The sequence below is a fragment of the Xiphophorus maculatus genome, chromosome 20 (assembly GCF_002775205.1).
Source record: "Xiphophorus maculatus strain JP 163 A chromosome 20, X_maculatus-5.0-male, whole genome shotgun sequence".
NCBI classification, from domain to species: Eukaryota; Metazoa; Chordata; class Actinopteri; order Cyprinodontiformes; family Poeciliidae; genus Xiphophorus; species Xiphophorus maculatus.
The window spans coordinates 13,723,397-13,742,062 of record NC_036462.1 but is presented as its reverse complement, the minus strand read 5'-3'; the positions used below and the strand labels follow the sequence as shown (position 1 = coordinate 13,742,062).

Sequence of the window (18,666 nt, the reverse complement as noted above, 5' to 3'; positions counted from 1 at the left end):
TATTTAATTTCTTTGCTGTGTATTTATAAATTGTCTGCTGTGCTTGTGAAATGTTTGGAAAACTGAGCAAATTAATTGTTCTTGTTCTTTAAAATCTACATTTTATTTAGGGATATCATGATAAACTCAAAATTGTGATATTGCCACATAATGTTTGGAGTTTTGGAAGACATTGAAATTCAGTTCGACTTTAAAGGGTCTTTAAGACATCTCATCTCATTTCTTACATTGATACATTTTGTATTGCAGTGTTGACTGCTGTGCCAAAATACTACAAATCTCCCTCAAGGTCATTGCTTTTACACTGCAGAGATCACCTGTGTGATGTATTTATATGTGTACGCACACTCTGTGCCGACTGTGGTTTGGCTCAGAGGAAAATGGCTGTGTATCATTTATAATTGTCCTCTGAGAGCCATTTCTTTCTTCTTTTCTCACTGCATCCTATTTCACTCTACAGGGTTTTTTTTCTACTTCCTCCAGCCCCTTTACAGAGTCACAAGGGGAAAGAAGGAAAGGGAAGGGCAGACACCAGAGAGGAGAGAAGAGGAAAGGAGAAGCATAGGAGTTGAAGAGCGGGAGAAATTGTCCTTATTAAGGAGACTGCAGTTCCATGTCAGAGATCCCTTGTGGGACAGAGATTAAATAGACTGCGTCAGAGGGGAACATGCGTGAGGTGCCACAACTGGAGGACGCGATTAGTATGATCATTGGGAAAGGATAGATGAGGATGGATGAGAGGGGATAAAAAGAGGTAAAGACAGAAAGGTGGGATAAAAATGGATAAGAATGGACAAGGACAAAAAACAGAATATAATAAAGAATAGCTAAATGTGTGTGAAACATTGACAGGAAGGAGGAGTGTGAAGATAAAAAGGAAGGACAGAAGGTGGCAAAGGAAAGGGACAAAGTTTTCTGAGCTGTGTACATAATTCAGATGCAAAACATGAAGTAAAAAAAAACACCATTTAACCACTGTGTAGTGAAGTCTGTGTCATCACAGCAACACGGCACTAGCACGATAATACAAAAGGAAACAATAACAGAAAGCATGTCCAATCTTCTGAATTATTAAATATCCTTTGATCCAACTCTGCAAGAAAACCCTTTTTTATTCTTTGATATCCAATTTATTTGTAAATGCTCAAACTGACCTGCACATGCTTCTAGTCTATGGGAATGACATTGGAAAAATACAACCAATTGAAAACAAGTGTAAAACCCCAATCACTGTCTTTTGTGTAACACTTCAGACTTAGCATCTTTATCAAGAACGTGACCAAAATAATACATTTTAATCCCATAGCAAAAATGAAGCCAGGGAAAATAAAGTTTTATAAAGATAAAAACAACACGACCACATGGCGTAGGAATCAGTCGCACAGAAAGCTACGAAGCATTTGTAAATCAGACATTGATTGATACATTCTGAACTAACATATACCTGACCTTGTTAAAATAAGTTGATGAGGCCAAGATCTCTCACTTCACCAACAACTGAAACTAAATCTTACTTAGCAATCAGCCATTTCTCTGATACATTTAAAAAGCCAATTTAACCCTCTGATGCATAAGTGGGTCCTTTTTGACCCGGTAAGGTCATCTTTTTGCAATATCTTTGTAATGAAAAATGTTCATCACTTCATATTCCAGGTATTCCTCAAAAATATGTTTCTGATATCATGCAATTAAAATTTTTAATTTACCTTTTATACATTTTAAGACATATCATGTTTTATATTACTACCCCATTCTTCCATGAGTGGGTCCAAAATGACCCACATTCATTTCCTATGGAATTTAATGGGAATCTTTGTTTCTTACCAACTGTGGCTGTCAGGAAAAAAAAAATTCTGAACCATACACACTGAGTCCTAAGTGTTACCCCTGAATAATAATATTTTACACAGCAAGAACTTTTACAAATAATTATTTAATTTTTTTACCTCACAAATGACTGTGTGTGTCAATCATGAGTACTGTGACAGCATTATTGTCACGAATAAACATATTAGCCTTCTTCAAAGTTAGCCAACACTAGTTATCTAACCAACTAACTATCATTACTGCCTATACTTTATTGTGCATGTGTATTATTTGTGTGTGTGTGTTTCTGTGTGTGTCTGACACCCTGGATAAGAAAACCAAGAGTGAGAGAGTGTGTTGAATGACATGCAAAACCTGATGATCCTTTCTTTTATCATCTCAATAAATAAATAAAAAAAATCATATCTATATAAATAAATGCATAAATAAATGAGCTGGAAAAGGGTAGTGTGCCTTCTCCAGGTCAGGGAGAATGTCCTGCCCCAATTGGAAGAGTTCAAGTATCTCTGGATCTTGTTCACCAATGAGAGAAAAATGGAGCGGGAGATCGACAGGCGGATTGGTGCAGCGTCTGCAGTGAACCGGTCTGTCGTGGTGAAGAGAGATCGAAGTTAAAAAGCGAAGCTCTTGATTAACCAGTTGATCTAAGTTCTTACCCTCATCTATGGTCATGAGCTTTGAGTCATGTCCGAAAGAACAAGGTCACGGATACAAGTGGCCGAAATGAGTTTTCCCCGTAGGGTGTCTGGGCTCTCCCTTAGAGATAGGGTGAGAAGCTCAGATATCCAGGAGGGACTCAGAGTAAAGCCACTGCTCCTTCATGTCGAGAGGAGTCAGTTGAGGTGGCTCGGGCAACCGGTTTGGATGCCTCCCTGGTGAGGTGTTCCGGGCATGACCCACCGAGAGGAGGCCCCAGGGAAGACCCAGAGACTATATTTCTCAGCTGGCCTGGGAACGCCTTGGGATTCCCAAGGAGGAGCTGGAACAAGTGGCTGGGGAGAGAGAAGTCTGGGCCTCCTTACTTAGGCTGCTATCCCCATTACCTGACCCCGGATAAACAGAAGAAGATGGATGGATAAATAAATGAACACACATACACACCCCCACATTCGTGACACATATAGCATAATAGAATACAGACAGTAGGGTTAGCTAGCTTCGTTAGCTAGCTAGTTTCAAGAAACATGCTCTTTTGCACCCCCACCCCCATGCCCACACACACACCCACACACACATAATGGATGTTGACATTGTCCATTATTGACATTTCATCATTGCTGTTGTAACATTGCTGTTGTCATTTTGTTTTAAAAATGTTCTGCAAATTGTCACAAATGTTCATCAAATTGTTCTAAAAACGTATAAAAAAGTGAAAAATTAAAATATTTCAAACATGAAATAATTCTTGTGTGAAATAAAACACAGTAGAAAGTATTATACAAAACATTATTTTGAATCAAAATGACAAATGTAGCATAAAAACACATTGATTGTAACCCGGGTCAAAAAAGATCCACTCACGGAAGACTGTATAGTCAGTCACTCACACATCAGAGGGTTAAATGTTTGTCTTTCGCTGGCCTCGTTTAGCAAAACCATGCATCAGAAAATTTAGTTAGGATGACGTACAAAAACTCTGTGGCACGTATCACAAGTTAGAGTTACCTAACCTCAAATTAAAAAAAAAAAAGAGTCTTGATGGTCACAGATCCTTTGCAAAAAATTATGTTATGAACTTTGTAATTAGCTTTGCCCTCTGAGTTATAGAGACCTTTGCTCAATGGTGCTCAGTTTACAGTGGAGTTTTAGATAAGCCATTTTAATTTGGCCTCCAGATGGAATCATTAAATATTGCTCCTCATGCTTGTTTTAATATGTTTTTCCTCAAGTTTTACAGAGGATCCTATTCAAGTCATTTTTGCTTTGATGCAAAGGATAACTTTTTATGATCACCAAATGCCACACTTATCCCAAGTTTTGTTTTTGTTTTTGCTCTTCTTGAAATTAGGTCATAAATCCCTATTATGAAAATCAAGTTTTGACATCTGTTGATAAAATCCAATTCATCCATGTCAATGTCTCAAAGCATCAGAAAAAAAATGTGTACAAAAATAATTATGCAGAATCATAATTCATGTTCCATGTCAATTACATAAAAGTCCGATAAAATGCAACACGACTTAGACTGTAAACTCTTTGAAAACTATTGGATATCTATACAAATTAGCAGGACACATGGAATTGGCACAAACGGCATTTGTTGGTTTTTTTGTTGGAAAAAAAAAATGAATAAGGACATTCAAACTCTCATGAAAAAGTCGGATTTAGGTCAGATATGGACGAAAAACAAAATATTTGAGTTGTATTTGCCTGTTGTGAATGTAGCCTAGGAATCCTAACATCTCTAAATGGGGCCTGTGCCATCCATGTGTCACAAAATACCCCCAGTAGCAACTTTAAAATTCTGTCATTACATTCTGAAGTCTGTTGTGAATCTCTCTACATCATCTAAGCACTCTGCATGCTTATTTAACAACTATATAACATAATACTAAAACAGACATAAACAATCTGAAGTGTACCATTTAACTGGTTTTATTTGAGGGTGTGTGCACAAAATTGGTCAGAGTGGTTTATTCATATTAGCTTATAAAATACCATAGCAAAAATCAGCAGAAAATATAATAATGCTCTAGATTTAAACATATTCATATGGTCCAGCATGGAGAAGGAACTCAATATCCAAGGAACCTAAAAACCCTGGGTAAAATCATCTCTGGTGAGTTAAATTAAGTGTTGCCAAACAAGATTTCTGAAGCGTTATTGCAGGAATCATAAAAAGTCTGTTTTTTTAAAAAAGAGGTATTGAGTATTATGCTAGTCACACCACGTTTATTTGCATTGCACATTTCAGCAACAAGGCAATTCAAAGTACTTTACATCATAAAGCATCAAATAGTCACTGTGTAAAACAAGAAAATAGTACATTTTTGTCAAATGCCATTATCAAAATCAAACAAATACACATCAAATACGTTGATAAATGTTCAACTTCCTACTAATCAAAGGCAATTCTAATGCCTCAATTTATTAAAGGAACTCAGTGTTTCAGCTGTTTTGTAGTTTTCTGGAAGTTTGTTACAGATTTGTGTTGGATAAAAGCTGAATGCCGTTTCTCCATGTTTGGTTCTGGCTCCAGGGACGTAAAGCAGACTAGAAACAGAAGACCACAGTGGTTTGGAAGGTAGACATAACAACAGGGGTTTAATGTAGCCATTCAGTGATTTATAAACTAACAGAAGTGTTCTAGGGATCAATGATTACTGTCATTACTAACACACAATGCAGGGCATTAGCAATTCCATTCTTATCACTTGCTAGATAAATGACAAAGGAATACTTCAGATTCAATCTAAATTTAGTGCAGTCTTTATTTCACTAAACACAGATTAACATCAGTCAACAGTCAAGGTCACATGAAAACAATGTGCTACTTTTTCAGCTCGATGTGCTACTTTCCCAGCATTTCTTCACATTACAACTAACTCTGTGAAAGATGTGAGAGTAGAAGGGAGACATGATGAAGGTTATTGATGTAGAGCAGGTCTATTTAGGCTACACTGCACACTGGCCCATTGGGATACCAGCGACCGACCAGCTCACGGAAATAGAAATGGGAGCGAAGGAGAAAAGGAAAGGAAAGAGACGTAAGGTGTTGCAAGTTTAGAGTTATGGGAGGTAGAAGCATATAAAGGGCAAGTCAAAAGGTTGATGGGGAGAAGGCCTGGGGGAACCAAAGGGAGAGGTTGGGAAGTACAGAGGATTTAGGTAAGTAGATATGAATACTAAAATATTCTAATGAAGAGAAAAATTTGTTGCTTTTCTAAACCAGACATACTGTGACTTATTTTTCACTTCTCTAACCAGTAATCACTGTCCATGGTAGAACATTGACACAACTCATCAGATCAAATGGTTCATGGCCTTAGTCTGTGTATTACATACATATGTGACAGACCAGGTTTTAGTTAATTTAAAAGCCAGTGCTGGTTGGCCTGTCTAAAATCTGACATGATCAATTGTGACTGTTAGCACTGATAAATTCCTGTTTGGAGTGAAAACAATAGATTTGTCAAATCATTTTCTGTCAAATCCAGAAAAGAAAATCTAGGTCGTAATCTGACACCAAAACATATTGCCACCAGGGGACAGTGGTAGATTATATTTCACATATCTTCAGTATGTGAAATGGATAAACTCATTTATCCATTCCAATAATTAACAAGTTCTTTCTAAGCAACTAAATCCCAAAAAAGTAAAACTTTATATGTCCCTAAGAAAAATTAGTTGTCAGATATTTTGTTAAAGAATTTTGTCATTTTGACAGATTACATCACAAAAGTTAAAATAGCATATTGAAATAAACAACACCGTCAGTACCCACGCAGGGAGTACTTGTGTTCAGAATGGCTATTGTTCAGACAAGCCTTTAAATGCCTGTTCAGTACTTCAGTAACTACTATGCTTTAGCCACTGCATTGTGAGGAGGAACCTATTTTAACCACAACAAAATGTCACAGAAGCTCAGTGTCCAAATCGGCTGCCATTATTATGGGACTGACTGGCTGAAAGATGCAAAAGGACAGTGTAAGACAAGCCTTCTGAAGCAGAGAAAAGGAAATGGATAAATATGGCAAAATCTACAGTAAGATAATGTAAGCACAGCAATGTAAATATTAATCTCTGCTTTGGATGAGCAGTGTACATGGATGAGCAGTGTACAAAAATATTCACATCACTTAAACTTGTTTGAAATTTGTCACAATAAAACAACAAACTTCAGTATATTTTATTTCTTCAAACCAGGGATTGGAATTGACAACTACAAAATTCCCACATAATCTATGCCAAACAACTGCTTCTCCATGGTCAAGTCTCACTCTAACTGGTTAATGTCTGGTTCGGTTCTACCCCAGTTTGCAGCATCTCCGTTATGGTCTGTTCCTCATGATCATGGACGTGAATATGGGCGGTAATGTGGGTGGGCCATGAGCAGGAGTTGTGGTTAGCTCTCCTATGATGTTAGCAACGACACTCAGCAATAGAGAACCTTGAGGTTGTGGTTTTAATCGATTCAAATAAACCCAGATATTTCAATTTGTCTTCTGGAAATCCCTTGCTGGCCCAAACATAATTAAACGCTTCAAATTAGCTGATTGTTTTGCCATTTGTAAAAATAACTATATTGTAGAATTTTATTTTTTAAACATATGCCTTAAACATATACACATCATGTCAAACTAATATTATGTAGTTATGGATTTTTATACCGGGCAGCACAAAGCCATTGTTCCAACAGAACGTTGACCAGAGCTGCACCGTTTCTCACTTCTTCATTGCGTGCCTGTTCTTCAGAGAACTATGCTGCTTGCAAGCCTGCAAATTCACTGCCATTCCGCTCCAAAAGTCGACACGTGTTCCTGGTGCGGCTCATTATTAAACTCACAATTACGTTCCTCGACACTGTGTCTCTCTCTGACAGACATTATGTCTGCATTTGTTGATTGCAGTGACGTAAATCACAGGAAAACATTTCAACCACCACAGTGTTCACAATTAGAACCTCTGTTTTAAGACTTTAAGATTATTTCACTTACAAAGTCTTGTTATAAGTGAAATAATATGCCCATAGAACTTTTATTTTTCTCCACTAGGAACTAGACCAGAAATACTTTTGTGTTTTGCAGTGTAAGAAGGGCTATATAAAATATTGAAAGATAATAGGTTAAGGTACAGATCTTAATTTGTTGCATATCTTGTGATTGGAATAAAACAGTTTTTATCCAGATGGGGAAAAAAAACATCTGGAAGTGTTTGATCCAAACCTTATTCTGTTCACAAAACAGAGTAAGGTTCGCAAACAGAACGAAAATTACAAAGCTATACATAGAAGTATTTGACACAAACTTATAAAAATATTTGGTGAGTTATGTGACAAAGGTGTTTTTGTCTTGTATGCAGATTTTTGTTTGTTTGAAGAAAAGATTTTTGCATAATCACATATTCCTTCTATTCCTTTTTGGCAAAGATCTTGATGAGTATGTTCTTAGTCTCTACCACAACATCAAATAGTATTGATGACTTAAGTGCTTTTTCTTCATCCTGGTTCAGCAAAAATAGAAGTACTTTAATATCTATTATAAATTTAATGTGCCCTACCCAAATCTGCCCTTCCAATGTATTACTGCGTTAAATATTTGCTGGTGAAATAGTTGTACTGTTGGTACCAAGCAGTTCACTCTTATCAAAGCATCAGGTCACATTCACAACACGTTCTAGGAAACTAAAATCTAAGTCGGCAGCTTAGCTTCCAACCTAAGGCAGAATCATGTCATTAACCTGTTGGCTGTCTGACAGCAAAGCCAAGACATCACCTCACCATTACCTACAAGGTGACATGTGCGTAACTACATCCTGCCTGCAGGTATAGGGTACAAGGAAGGGGAATACTAAGAAGCGCAAAGAAACACAGCCAGAGAAACCATTGTCCATTCCACATTTTCCCTGAATTGTGGTTCTTGAATGTCTGTTTTTTTCATAACAGTCAAGCATAACATGTACAAGAGATATTTAAGTATTCTCTTCAGCAGCTCGAGATACATTTAACCTCTTGTTGTGACAAAGATATGGTAGGTTTATCATTTTTGTCAGTTCAGATGCTTTATGTTTTCATGCCTCATAGTATAATAAATTAACCTCAGTGAGTTCATTTTATATAGGGTCAACTGCAGAATCCTGAGACACAAATTACAAATACATGATGACAGCAAGCATGATCATGATCAGATTTCAGGTCATAGCATATGTTCTGCAGAGTAAGTATAAAGCGGTATAGAGGACAGTTTTGAATTGGAAATCAGTTTTCAGACAAAAATCAAACATGGCACAGATGCATCCCATCTTGATAATGTATGATCTCAGAAAGAGACATTAAGAAGGTACCACAGAAGAGAAAGTCTGTGTGTCCATTAAATACATCACAGAATATGAATGGAGAAGTTCTGCCATTTCCGTCATGGTCTTCTTTGCTTCTTTTGCTCATTCAATGGGGGGTCTTATACTGCTCGTACATGTGCCCACATGTTCAACTTTTGTCACTGTTTGCGTTTCGTGTGCTGTGTTCACCCAGAGTGGCAGAAAACGTTCGCTTGTTGCTGTTGCTTGTCTCTTCCCTTGTGTCGAGATCAACAGGAAGCTTCCTGAAGACTGACTAAAATTTGTTGTCTTTGTTTTGGTCTACGCACAACACATTGAGTTGGAGATCTCAAAAAACTGATCAGGAAGTTGAAAATGCATCATGAAGAGAAGAAAACATATCTAAGTCGCCTGATCACAAGTCCTAGAACCACCAAAACTACGAAAAATAGTGTGACTTATAGTCCAGAAAATACAGTGGGGGTAATTTGGGTTTGAAATTGTGATTGGGAGAATAATTTTTGATCAAAGCAAAACATTTTTGTGTTGATTTGGTCACATGTGTTGTATCATTACCTTGTTGTAAAAGCTATACTAAAAATCTCCAAGGTATTTCAAAGAACTTCAATACCATGCACTTTATCAAGCATCACAGATTCCCCACCTTACTTAATATTGGGTATTAGGCTCTTCAGCAAATACTCATCCTTTCACTTCACAGCAGACCAATCTGAAGTGTTTGTGTTACAGATATCTCAATCTTACTTCATCTGATCAAAGCACATGGTTCCAATTAAAGTTCTAGTAAAGAATGGTGAATGTCACACATTTACATGTGTGACTGTAATTGAAAACTATTCTTCTGGCATCACTTCTGGTTGGCATCTATATCTGTCAAATGATCATTATGGAGACTCACACAAGAAACATCACAGTCTGTGCTGCAGATTTCCAACACTGTGTTTTGGAGATTTTTCACTTCTCTAACCAGTAATCACTGTCCATGGTAGAACATTGACACGACTCATCAGATCAAATGGTTCATGGCCTTAGTCTGTGTATTACATACATATTTATGTTCCAGGTAAACAAAAGGTCAAAACAAAAGGATAATTTGTTCCTAGTTCATATGGCCTAAATAGAATTTCTTATGCACTCTATTTTTGTAAAATTACTTTAATTAAATTGTTGTTAATAGCTTTTGGTTACCAATGATTGTGTCCTCAGAGATTGTGATGAAAAATACTTTGGTTCTTTGCTTTTTACAATTTTTGCAAAGATGACCCCGAACTTCTCTGCATTTTTTTTATCCTTAAGCTTAATTGAATCCCAAGCTTTGTTTCCTTTTAGAACAGCTCAGAACAACTTTTTCACCAGTCTCTAAAAAGAAGCAGATTTCTAACCAAGGATCCCGATGTCTCCATTCTTAGAAAACTGAGCAGTAGCCCGACAACCCATCCAGCCCCTAAATGATTAAAAGGAATCACCAGATGGCCTTGTGCCGTTATCAGCATTACCTTCAAAGAAACCCATCAATAAATATATTCTGGGTATCCGTTACAAGAAACCGGACTGCTGTGTAAGTTCAAGATTAAGAATTGATCATTTACTTGAGTCAAAGTTCAAAGCCATTTTTTCCTTTTCAGTTAAATGTTGGTTATTTATGTAATGAATCCTTTGTAACTAGAACAGTTTTTTGACATTTCATAGCAGCATATTTCAAAAACTAAATGGATGTGCAAAAATGCTAATAAAACAAAAAGTAGTATTAATTAAAATGGAGACCTGACTAGGGAATAACTGTTCAACCCGTAATATTTTAATTAGTTAATAATTTCTGAATATATTTGTTCTCCTCTGTTGTGTCTATATAATGATGTTGCATGACTGGAGTTAGAAAGTCAGATTTCAAAGTAAGATGAGTAGTTCAACTATCACACAGTTATGGCGATTACATAAGAAAATGAATAGTAAAGAGAATTTGGCTAGAGGTAACCAAACATATGGGATTATAACCTCAATATGCCAAAATACATTTATACATCACATAAAATAATATATTTTTTTGCAGAACATTAAATAAAAAAGAAAAATTATGTTTCTTGCTCTTTTGATTCCAAACACATTCAGTTCAGATTGGCAAACCCTCCAGTCCACCCCACGTGGAGCAGTACCTTTACTTTAATAAATCTGCACCTGATTGGCTGAAAAGGAAGATGACAAGAGATGGTGGGATGTTTCTGGTGGGGAGGGGAGCAATGTGGGCTAAACTGTCCAGAGATATTTCTGTGCATACTAAACAGATTTCTCACTCACTGCACAGTGCAAATTTTTTATATGCACCTAAAATGGGATCCCCCAACCTCATGTGTTATTCTGATGCTGTGCTTACGTATTCTCCAAATGCTTCATGAACATTTCTGTAGTTATGTACCTCTATCACAGGTTGCATTTTTAAAAACAAGTGTATACTAATGTAAGGAATTAATTTGCATAACCACATACTACACAGTAATGCACGAACAGTATTCTCTCTAAATTAAACATAAGATGTTTAATTTAACACACCACCACCACACCACCACACCACCACTACTCATTTCATGTGCATGAGTAGAAAATATAGATTTACCTTCAGTGGGTGAGGTTTTCAATCGCTTGCACAGTCCTTCCACTGCCCCATAGTCCTCTTGGAGCTTGACCACTGCCTCTGTGCCACGAAGCTCCATCAACGATCGCAGCTCCATAACAGAGCAGCCAAAGCCAGCCGCATGGTTGTCCTCATTTCTTTGGTTCTTGGCATAAAAATCGCTATTGGACATGTCCCCCATTGTGTCAGCTTTCAAGTCAGTTGGATTAGTGTTTGTTATTGCTTATTGAAGAAAAATTGCACAACAGAGCTCAGTCTGATTTAAAAAAAAAATCTAAAAATAATTTCAAGAAGGCAATGATGACTAAAAAAAGAAGAAAATGCAAGTAATTCTTGGGGATAAAGATTATTACAAAAAGAAAAAAAAAATCCAAGTATGAGACGCCTCTGTTTTTTATTTTAACAGACCAAAAATGACACTAAAAAAAAGAAAACTAAAGTCCAGGAAAGAGAGCAACGGTACAGGGGAAGGAAAGGGGGTGGCAAATCACAAATGGGGAGCATCCAGGTGCTGGACAGCCCAAGTGGTTAGGTCCTGAGGAGGGCAATGATGATGGTCTCAGGTCCTGTAGCTCTCAGGCTCACCACGGCTGCAGTCCAGACCCGCTCCATGTGTGGCTTCCCATTACTGCTCTTCTGCTTTTGCCTTTGTTGCCTCTCGGTCTCTACGTGGTGGTCCTCCCCATCACTGCTACAGAGAAAGAGGAAGAAAAGAGAGGGTGTCGAATTCCAGAAATGAATTCAGAGAGGTGAGAGAAGGAGCAGGAAGAAACAGAGAGAGAGAGCAGAGGAATGAGCGTTGTGTTCTCAGGGCAGGGGTGAATGCAGCAGTAGATGGTGCACAGCTGAAGGACAGCCTCTCCTGGCTGCTGCAGTAACTGTGCCTCTGCTGTCTCTATCTACTGCTGCTGCTGGTGCTGCTAACCTCATTCTGAGTACACACACTAACTGACAGAGAGTGAGCGAGGACATAAAAGACAAGGAGAGATGAGATTGCTCCTTTCTGGTGCAGAGAGGAGAGGAGTTGTGCGCGGGTGGGAGGCTGGGGCTTCTCTGACGACAGAGCAGAGATGCAGAACGTAACGCTGCGCTGTCACAGGGAGGATGGGCTGAGCCATGAACCCGCTGCTGCTGTCTCACCAGTAAGTAAACTGCTACTGCACTCTGCAGTGACTGACCTCTTCTGTGCAGTCACTCTCAATGACACATTCCCCAACATTGTCGTCTAGTAGTTATTGGCAATAATCAATCTAGACCAGTTATCCTGTCTTGCAACTACAATGCTATTAGAAAAGCTAAGGAGGCAGCATGTACTTAACTGAAAAGGTTAGCTCAAAGCCATAAGCAGTTTAGATACATTTATAGAACAAGCTATAGATAGATCTATAAGATAGATCCATCTCAAATACCAGAATAATTTTAAATATTTGTAGATTAAACTTAAGTCTACCTTTTCACAATAAAGCTACAATACTCTAATACTAGAGATTCAACAAGATGTTATCTTGTGACCATAATTGTAGGATTTTAAGCTTCTCTTACTCATGTTGTGATCAGCTATGTAACTAAATATCTGATCTTTTTTGGATTCAAAGCTAGCTATGTTTAGTATCACTGGAGTTTTAAAAAAAGAACCCAAAAAGGTCATAGAAGCTACTAGAAAAGAAATTAAGGGACCTATCAAGTCATTTCAAGGAGTTTGTCACAACTGGAATTAGACAAAAGATTCAGGAAGTTAATTGAATAACAGAAAAGTTGGTTTATTTTATCTTTCAGAAGAATTTAAGAGGGTGTATTATGTAACATCAACTACATATCAATGTGACTTTAATAATGTCACTGTCTCATCAAAAACATACCTGGAGAAGTGGTTTTGATTCATTCATGCATGTGAGAAATCCTTGAATCTCATGGCATTTTGAATTTATGAGTTTTTAAGTATCACGATCAAAAACTTTTATGTTAACAGAAAAATTACAACATATTTAGAGCAACATGTTAAACTAGTTGTTGATAGTTACTAAAGGTATTATTAAAAATAACAGAACTGAGTATTGCAAGTCAGTGCTTAAAATTTGTGATCAGCCACAAAACCTCTGATCAGTGTGTTTTTATGTAGTTTGTAAGAATGGCATCAGTGACTCAGCATTTGCCACACTAATCAAGTCTTCACCAGATTATTTAAAGGTTCATCATTAGTAATATTATTCAAAGTGAACCTTTACCTCACCGGTGCCCTTTATCACCACCCACCCACACAGAGGGGGGCCTGGAATCAAAGCTTCCAGTTTTGTACTCTGCAGAACCCTGCAGTGACTGGAGTGTCTCTCCATCATCTGTAAATAACTTTGCTTTGAGGTTCTCTAGAAGCCACAATGTTGCAACACCAACATACACTTGACCTTTTTAGATAACAGATCCGACAAAAGAGCAGAGAAACCAAACACAGGCTGACTAGTGTGAGCTCGCAAATATGAAATATCACAATCAATGGAAACAAAAGTGACCACTCTAGAACATACTGCAGATTTGGTTTAATTTTACTTTTTATTATTAAAGGATGAGTAGATACAGATACAGCCACTATCTGAATGGAAGGACGGATTATACAACCTTTAAAAACTACAAATGGTTAATCTGGAGTCTAATATGTTTTCAATAAAACTGTGCTGATATTTGAGAATAAAAAAAACGCAATATTTTCATACTTAGTCTATTGAGGCATTTTTACATGAATACACCATAAAAGCACAGCTATTGGGAAAACCCCTCTGGATGTTTACATTCAGCTTGACTTTGTTTCAGGTTGAGTATTCAGCAACATCCAGAGTGAGCTATGTATCACACAGCTGTTGAAAAACTCATAAAAAGCTCCGATAAAGCTTTGATTTAGTCCATCTTCCATTCTCCACTGTAGCTGCATGAGAAATCTTAATGTTTACCAGTTTTTTATGTATTGGTGCTGTTTTTTTTCCCCATTGTGGGACAATAAAGGACACCTCTATTTCTATTTAAAGTTGCTCAAGTTTAAACTCCAGTCTCAACCAAGTACTCACTAGTTTATGTTATAACAATTAACATAATATTCAAAACCTTTACACTTTTCTGTTTTATGTTGAATACACATTCCTTTAAAAGCAACAAAACACTACAGATCTCAGGGTAATCTGATGACAGTGAAACCATCTTCAACTTTTGACAGAGGCTCAAAGACCTCCAGGTTATGTTATAAAACAGATAGACCAAACTGCAGCAATTTATGACCTTGACACAGTAGGACGGTCAGAGTTTGCCATCATGTGGATAAACATCTGTGGAACGAAGGCACAGATCCACAAAGATGCATTATTGCCCATTAATGTCTGACCCATTTTAAAGTCAAAATGTCAGAGAAGATTGACGATAATAAGCCAAATCAGCATTTTGTAAAGACGAAAGCTAATGTTTTGCACACGTCCTCATTACTTTTTCATCATATTATAATTTTAGTTATATATTCTAACTCCAAGCTAGATAAAGCAGAATGTTTTGTGGATTTAAGCATAGCATGTGTCTACATGTATAATGAGGGGCGGTGTGGCCTAAGCAGGTCAAGACCTATATCGAGATGTGGATAATTAGTAAGTAGCTTCTTTGGCCCATCTTAGGCAAGATGGGCCAAAAAAGATTTTGCTGATTCTGATGGTTTTGTGGTCATGCCCTAATATCTTAGCAAGTTCAAGAGTGCTGAATCAGTAGTTTTTGACTTTTCAAATATTTTGTTGCAAAAACATCAACAGGATCACAAGAGACTTTTTTAGAGAAAAATATGTTAATTATCTGTAAAGGATTCGAGAAGAATCAAGCGTGAAGCTACCAGTCATCTTCCATTTCTGTTATATTCAATTCTTCCAACTTACCTGGAGTATCTAAAAGCACAATATGTTCAGGGTTCAGAGACATTGGTCCTTACCACCAAGGTAAGGACGGTTGAAACACGACCTCCAACAAACAAGATACATAAGCTGAAGTGCCAAGACTGGGCTAAGAAATATCTGAAAACAGATTTTTTTTAAAGGTTTAATGGACTGATGAAATGAGAGTGACTTAACGGACCAGATGGATAGACCCGTGGGTGGATCAGTAATAGCCACAGAACTCCACTTGGAGTCAGACGCCAGCAAGGGGAGGTGAGGTACTGGTATGGACTGGCATGATCAAAGAGATGCTGGATGGATTTCTTTGGGTTGAAAATGGGTTTAAAATCAAACCAACTGCCAGTTTTTTGAAGGTGTTTTCTTCAAGCACTGATACAGGATGTCTGCATCTTTCATAAAAACAATTGTTTTATGCAGGACAATGCTCCATTACGTGCATCCAACTACTCCTCTGCCTGGCTAACCAGTAAAAATGTCTTTCCTCAGCTGACCTGAACCGAACTGAGAACTTGTGTGCATCTTAAATGGAAGATTTACAGTGACGGAAAACAGTCTACCTTTGAAATAACAAGTACAATTCCCATAAATAAAATAATAATTGCAAATAATAATGTATCATATGTGCATGAGCAAAATGGTTACTAATTACTCATTCATTTATTTTTGGAGAAGTAAGACAGTACAGAACTGTACTGCTCAGATTTTTCTTGAATTTTTAGTGTTGTATCTAAACAGCCTCAGACAAGGTAGAGGGTCATTCTGGATAACAAGTCTGACCCTTATGCCAAACAAGCATGTGATCTCCAACAGGTGATTAGTGACAATTGACAATTATATCATTCCAGGCCATTAGAAAAACTGACTCAACAACAAGTACAGTGCCATGTTTTCTGTAGATGCAGGATATGTTCACATATGTGCAGTTGCTAAAAATATGCTTCCATTGACAGATTACCTGAAAACAGACAAGGTTTAAATCACAAAAAATAAAGGAGAGAAGGATGACAAGAGCCTTTACTTTAGTATTAATCTCCAGAAATCTGGAGATTAGTATTAATCTGGAATGAGTTATTTTCAGATTGAATATAAGAAAAATGTGGAAGAAGGTTTAAAAGAACTGTGCAGGTTATGCCACGACATCTGCTCAGTAAAATATAAGTATGGTTGTTTACAGTAGAGCTTTGCTTTATCAAAATGAAAATAGATAAATAGTGATGATACCTGCATTTGTTTGACTTACAATGATTTGTAGAGGTAAGATTGCAAAAATTGTACAAAAAGAGAAATGGTTGACTGTGGGGACATTTAAAGAAAAGGTGGCAAAAGTTTAAAAGCAGAGAAGAATGATTTAAAATTTTCACATTTTACAAGTTAAAATCCATCAGTGTTCTGTGGTTATTCACCAGATCAAAAAACGCTTGTACAGGGATGGATTAGCCTGTAGAAAGGAGTCCAAGATATCATATCCTTAAGACTGTCACTAAAGAATGTTCTGAGTCAGCGGACTCTAGAATTTAACTTTCTCATAACATTTTTGCTCTATAACCAATATTGTACATCGGGTTGAAACCACAATTTCTAGCTAGCTTTGATAACTAGCTCACCTAGTAACTAGCGCACATGACTAACAATATCATTCTAAGCCCAGTCAATTCAATCACTAAAGATTTGCCTTGTGACACAGTGAATTTCTCTTGACAATGCAGCTCCTACAACTGTTTCTGTAATTCAACCCCATCCACCATGACAAATAATAATGTGACTACAAATATGCCAGTCACAAAATATTGAAAAAGTGATATAGAATTATAAAAGAAAGGAACTCAAAGAACAGGCCAAAGCAGAGGCTAGGTGCAGTGTTAGTTCCTGAATGTAGGTCCTGTCTAAAGAAAGACAGTATATTTTCTATAAATGATTAAAAAATGTTGTCCACACCACAGAAAATAATGTACTTGGTATGCCGGGCCACTTGGTTGCACTGTGTTTCTTATCTGTAAAAGTGAGGTATATGCGGGTTTGAGACAGACAGAGCTTTAATATCATTGTTTAAAAAACAAAAAACTTTGCTGATATGTACACACCAAAACATGAAACTGGCGTTCTGATCCACTCTAGAATGGTTTAAAAATGTATTATTTTTAGCCTCCTAAGACAACAAATTCATGGGGATGTACAGCCTAAACGACAAAAAACATATATGGATACACCTAAAATCGTCTCCGAGTGGAGAAAGACAGAGATATTGCTTTGTATGTCTTTGGAGTGAAGATATCATCATGAACGTTTACACACACACACACAGTTTAGGTATTTGTAAGTAAAGCTATTGGTGATGTTTTGTGTGCTTCGTCTGATGACACAGACGTAAATATGATGTCTATTATCTATATCTAATTATATATTCAGAGACTGATATAAATTGATTTATGTAGCAACAAACGGTCACCTTAGAAAAACAGGGTGCTAAAGTATATTATGATAATTTTATAAATCGAAATAGGATACAACAGAAACCTACTGTTTTGGTGTTCATATAAATTCATCCTTTGATCTTGTACATGATATTGTTAACATGATGCCAAACCATTCTCTGTACCATCTTTCTTGTCAGTATCTAACAAAAATTTCACATGCTGTGCTATCCTTCTGTCTGCCTACCTGCATATATGCCAGTTCATCTCCATAATTGTTGGCATCATCCCCATCATTTGACAGTGAGTAATAAGCAACACCTGAGCAAACATTCAAGGACAAAGTACACATTTTGAAATAATTAACAGCTTTTCATCCAACAAGCAATACATACTGTATTTATTAGGACTTGTCAAACTAAACAACAAATGGGATACCCATTAAGTAAAGAGCTCTGTGGCCAGACGTTGACACCATATGACTGCAACACATAATATGTATGCTTTTTTAAATGTTAAAAGAATGACCTTGATAATTGAAGGAAAAATAAGTTTACTATTCTGCCCAAAGAATTTATTTACACCGGAAGTTTTTGAGGTAAACTTTATAATGTTAACTAGATAAGCAAATAAACTAATTTCTATACATAAAACTAATTAAAAATCTGGTTCTTTGTAGAAATAACTGCTGTCCTAGAAAGCATTTTTGTTTTGGTTGAAAATGTATCTAATTAATACAGACATCTCAACTAAAATCGGTACATTCGATTTAAGTTTTTATTTTAGAGGTGTTTAAATGAATATTTCAAGTCTAAATGTGTATCTGTTTTAGCCAAGTTTGACAAGCATAAAAGGAAAGTAGTGGAATAAACTGATCTCAACCTCT

General features: G+C 36.8%; 1 protein-coding gene across 10 annotated transcripts in view; it reads right to left on the bottom strand.

The window, feature by feature from the left end:
• Window positions 1–18,666, bottom strand: part of atp2b2 (ATPase plasma membrane Ca2+ transporting 2) — a 122,699-nt gene that overhangs the window by 62,204 nt on the left and 41,829 nt on the right. For 6 of the 10 annotated variants that reach the window (XM_014475952.2, XM_023353506.1, XM_014475955.2 and 3 more), the window contains exon 1: window positions 11,435–12,508. In XM_014475952.2, coding sequence (XP_014331438.1) covers window positions 11,435–11,633 — 199 coding nt within the window. In that variant the 5' untranslated portion in view covers window positions 11,634–12,508. Of the gene's footprint in view, window positions 1–11,434; window positions 12,509–18,666 lie in introns of those variants that run through there. The other 4 variants (XM_014475951.2, XM_014475950.2, XM_023353505.1 and 1 more) reach the window with 2 other exon arrangements.